The sequence below is a fragment of the Montipora capricornis genome, chromosome 2 (genome assembly GCF_036669925.1).
Source record: "Montipora capricornis isolate CH-2021 chromosome 2, ASM3666992v2, whole genome shotgun sequence".
Taxonomy (NCBI): Eukaryota; Metazoa; Cnidaria; class Anthozoa; order Scleractinia; family Acroporidae; genus Montipora; species Montipora capricornis.
This window is the reverse complement of record NC_090884.1, coordinates 57,831,911-57,836,910: the sequence shown is the minus strand read 5'-3', so window position 1 is coordinate 57,836,910 and position 5,000 is coordinate 57,831,911. Positions and strand designations below refer to the sequence as shown.

The 5,000-nt window shown below is 38.0% G+C and overlaps 1 protein-coding gene across 1 annotated transcript in view; it reads left to right on the top strand.

The window, feature by feature from the left end:
* Window positions 1-5,000, top strand: part of LOC138028504 (syntaxin-binding protein 1-like) — a 43,370-nt gene that overhangs the window by 26,430 nt on the left and 11,940 nt on the right. The window contains exon 20 of the mRNA XM_068876066.1: window positions 4,226-4,275. Within this exon, the coding sequence (XP_068732167.1) occupies window positions 4,226-4,275 (50 nt within the window). The remainder of the gene's footprint in view (window positions 1-4,225; window positions 4,276-5,000) is intronic.

The window sequence follows — 5,000 nt, the reverse complement described above, 5'->3', positions numbered from 1 at the left end:
ATCTTTTGGGCCTTGGAATTCATGGCTGTTTTTCATTTTACTTAATACAGAATAAAGGCTTTCTTGTCAACAATTTGTTTGTTTTATGGCCTCTGAATTAGGCTCAAAATTCTATTTTGGCATCGCCTTAGAGGGGCATGAAGTGTTTTGTTCCAAAAATTCAATAAACCATAATAAGCCAAATTTTTCTCAACTGATTTTGATAACTGGGTGAACTAAAGTAAACAGTGTATAGGTTGTGGAAGTTATGCAAAGAAGGCAGGTGAATATAGTGGTCAAAATATTTTTGAAAATGGCTATTTTTCCTGGTGTTATAGATTTAAACATCAATTTTGGCCAAACTTCTAGCCCCAGGCTGCCTCTCTGTGAAATACCTTGAGGACAAAGTATGACATGCATGAACTGAAAGGAAAAAACAAAACCTATTATAGTAGAGTTCATGGTCAAATTCATTTTGAGCAGCACGATATTTTACCAGTGGGGTCTTATCACACTTTTCAAAATGGGCCCCCCTGGAAAGGCTGGATTTTTGGTGCTCAAAAGGGAGGCAAAAAATGAGACACCCCGTAAACCAATCCAAAACTAAACATCAAGAAAGTGAGCCAAGGGGCACGCTGGGTGGTTGGGGAAGATCTGCTCAGTTATGACGGCACAACGGTTCTGTGGCCAAGTGGTTGCAGGCCGAACAGTCGAGTTGAACCAAAAACATTATTGGCCCCTTGAACCCTTTCTCCCAGACAAATAAGTCGCCACTATAAAAACAAGCAAAATGAGGAATGATTGAAACATTTGCACTATTAAAAATACACCACTTTATAAGCCCTGTTTTTTACCGTGCGACCATAGCATGAAAATGAAATGGCTTGGATTGAAAAATTGATGGATGTTCCCGATAAAGTTACAGTATGTGTTGTTTTAATATTAAGATAGCGTAATTTTAACTCCAGCATTCAAAATATTTATCTCTGTATGTTGACAACAATGAAACAGATACTCAGTAATTCCTCCCGAAGAATGCCACAAATATCAAAGAAGAGATCCCAGCAGGTACTTAATAAGTATACAAATTTATCATCCACCGTGTTTGAATAGAGAAAAAGCCATAATTCTGAACTTCCTATTCAAGATATGACTCCAAAAAAAATTAACTTTTCTTCCTGACACAGCATTATTGATAGAAATTATCAGACAGAACATAGTACCGTCGAAAAAAGTGTATAAATAAATAAGACTTACAAGTTGAAAAGACAGAATCTGACCTTACTTATTGTAAAAGCTAATTAATTGTCAAAATAACCTCTGCGATAAATATCTCCTTAATATAAAGACCCAAAGTAATAACAATCTGTTGTTAGACAACAATGAAAGATCTGCAGGTGATCCTCAAGAAGATGCCACAATATCAAAAAGAGATCAGCAAGGTACTTAATAAGTATAATTTTATCCACAGTGTTCATGATAGAGAAAAGCATAAGTCTGAACTTCTTTCAAGATAATGGATCCAAATAAAAATTAACTTTTTTCCTGACAGCATTATTGATAGAAATTTCAGACAGAAATTGACGTCGAAAGTGGTTATAGTTCAGTGGACAGTGACCTCTTATGTAAAAGCTCAATTTTGATAAACTCTGCATATTCTCCATTTAGACACAGCATATACATGTATATAATGTTTTCAAAGATTTGATGTCTCATAAAACTATAATCTTGTAAAATATATTTCATTTTATTGTTAAATTAAATCAGGAAGAGGACGTTATGAAACAAAATAACCAGACTGCGTTAAAGGACCTCTGTGCTGTTGAGCAGGTACATCATTCATTCGTGGCCAATGGGGCCCATACATGCCCAGTTCTGCGCACATGCGCATTGGCAGTTCTGATTATGAGCATGACTATTCACAACAATGTCTCGTAATGCAAGACTGACTGTTTTAAATCTGATTTTCTCTGACTTGTGTTGCGTTCGTTTCTTCTATGCATGATACAAATAGGTGATAACAGACCAATTTCGATATATTAAAATTCAGTCTAAACAAAACGCATATCATCTCGAGGCTCTGGGGAATAAACTCATACAAATCCTCATATTTATTCCCCAGAGCCTCGAGTTGATGCCTTTTGTTTAGGACTGAATTTTAATATAGCGAAATAGGTCTATTTCAGCGGCGTTTTGTCTCCTGTCTTGCAAAAACAGTTCCCTTTATTTGATTCAATAATTTGCGTTTCTGAGATTCAGAATGCAGACTTTTTCAGGTTACCGTATACCTTCAGATTGGCAATTTCCTTCAAACTTGGATTTTTCGGTTAAAGTAATGATCGAAATGAAATATCTAATGTACAAAAGAATTAATTCAAGAAGATTAAATATTGGCGGAGAAATGGCGGTTTTACGTCTTGGTCGGAAGTAAAAATTACCCGTTTGATTGACAGTCTTGGTGTTTAAAGGACCAAAAATCATAAGGAATTTGTCCGATTGCCCCCAAAATTGTACAGTGGCTAGATTAACATATAAGCCATAAAAACGTGTCTGCGACTTTTTTATTTCAAAATATTTTTTCTCTCAGAGAGATTTTTGAACGAACACTTCAAATTCTTTCAATACTATTCCGAAAACGTTTTATAATTTTTCACTGCAGCTGAGTATGGCAAACGCAGATACGGTTTTTTAGCGCTTTGGGTCGGGAAACGGAGGAACAAAATAAACTAACGAAAAGCAAAATTTGCTGTGACTTGTAGCTTTGAAAAGGTGATTCGGACGCTCGCATTTAGAGGTCGTGAAAAATTCGACAATTTATTTAATTTCAAAATTATTGATATGGTTTGATAGCCAGCTCTATAAGCTTGAATTTGATATAGGGGTTTAGGTATCTACAGTTTAAACCGGACGCGCTACATCGCTCGGACGCGAGACATCCCTGAAAGTAAACGCTAACCTTAAGTTTTAAGTTGAGTCACTGAGTGAAGTGTGTGTCAGACCACATGCCACAGTACGATAGCAGTATTTCAATCCATTTTGTCAGTTCGTGTTTTTAAGGGATGTCAGATATGATCCACAATAGAAAAAACAAAACTGTTTGCTTACATTTGAACTTCGCTGCATATTAAGGAAGAGACTATATCAAGCAAGGTTCTTGATGATGGCAAGGAAAACAATCAAATATTAACTGAATTTTTTTATGTTGATTTTGCAGGATCTTGCAACTGGGGTTGATAAAGATGGTGAAGGCATAAAAGATCCCATGAAGAGTATTGTTCCTCTGCTACTCAATGCAAATGTCCAGTAAGGAATACAATGTAGCTCAAGACCATCACGATGATGTTTTAATAATATTAGGGTAGCATTGGTGGTGGAGTTATGAGAGCACTCCTCTTCCACTGTGGCCCAGTGGTTAGGGGTGCTGGCCTTGAGATCCCGAGATCCCGGATTCAAGACACCGCTCTGACCACTCAATGAATTTGTTCCTGGTAGTCCCTGGTTCAAACTTCCCAGCTGCACTTGTAAAATAGCCAACTGGTTTGCCGCCGGCCAGTTGGGATTCTTAACAGTTGTTGTTGTTGTTCTTCTGTTCTTTCGTTTCGTTATCATTGGCCCTGAAAAGGCCCTATGGGAAGCGGTCAATTAAGTATGTATGTATGTATTGGAGGTGGAGTTATGAGAGCACTCCTCTTCCACAACAGACTGCGAGCAGTCTCTCTTTTGCTCTAGAACCGTTGAAACGAACGCGTACGTTTAACTTTTAATGGCTAAAGCTGCGGGTCGCAAATACCGCGGGCGTTGCTGCATTGGTAAGAGTGAATCTAACAAAAGCAGGCGGTATTTGCGACCAGCAGTTTCAGCCATTTTGAAGTGTTTCAATAAGCAAAAGAGAGACTGCTCGCAGTCTTCTTCCACAAGGGTGTCCCAGATTCTTTTTCCTGGATTCGGGATCATATATGCGTTGTTCTTGTTGGCCCTCTACTTTTCTCCAAGAGGTTTTCCTCTCGTTTTTATAAATTCAACAGAATGTTGCATTTCTGATTGGTCAATGACAAATGCATTAATGGGTTATAAAGTGCAGTACGGAAGTTGCTATGGAGACGCGGCAATGGAGTAATTTCGTTGAACGTAATTATAATAAATAAAACTTCTGTTTAAGAAAAAAAAACAAGCTTGAGACTTTTATCAAGTGATCATTGTTACCTCTTTTGATGCTGCTAAATGTTCAGTTGTGTTTCTCTTGCAGCATATTGGACAAGATTCGTATCATTCTCTTGTACATTATTTTCAAGAGTGGTAAGATCCTAATTTCATGGCAATAGCGTCACATTCTAATTATAGTACCCTCTTGTTGAGAAAGATTGGACGTTCTTAGTTCTTAGAGCATCTAAGAACTTGTTACCGTAGCGATATATGTACTAATTGTACCACAGGCAGGCAACCCTAAGGATGCGAGAGCGCGTGACGTCACGTTATTTTGAGACAGTCGTAACGGCCGATTCAACTGATCGAGGAAAATGTTCCCTAAAGACTTCAAATCACGATGTTTCTTTTCGAAAATTCATTTTATGGAGAGCCAGATAAATAAAGTTCACTCACCCACTATTTTGAGTGATTTGATGGGTTTTTGGGACGCTTCGATTTCCTCTTCAGATCCGACGCGTCGTTGCATACTATATAAATATGCAAGGCCGAGGGCCTCCAGAATTTAGCCGAATTTCTCCCACTTCCAAAGGTCGCTCGCCTCCCAGGCTTGGTCACGTAGAAAGTCTATAATTGTGCTAGCATCGTGCGAAAAATCATCGCATTTACACGGCTCTGTAACCTCAAAATCCTGCTCGATTTTCAAGCTTCGCACTTTTCACATTCTGCTTCACATTCTGCTTCATTTCAGGGGCACCCAACGTCAATTTTCGGAAAATATCTGTTCGGAAGACGATTTGAGATATAGAATTTTCAACACATTTGTTGTAAAATTTCTTGCTTTCCTGCCTCTCTAGGATTTTCGAACATCTGAAAAA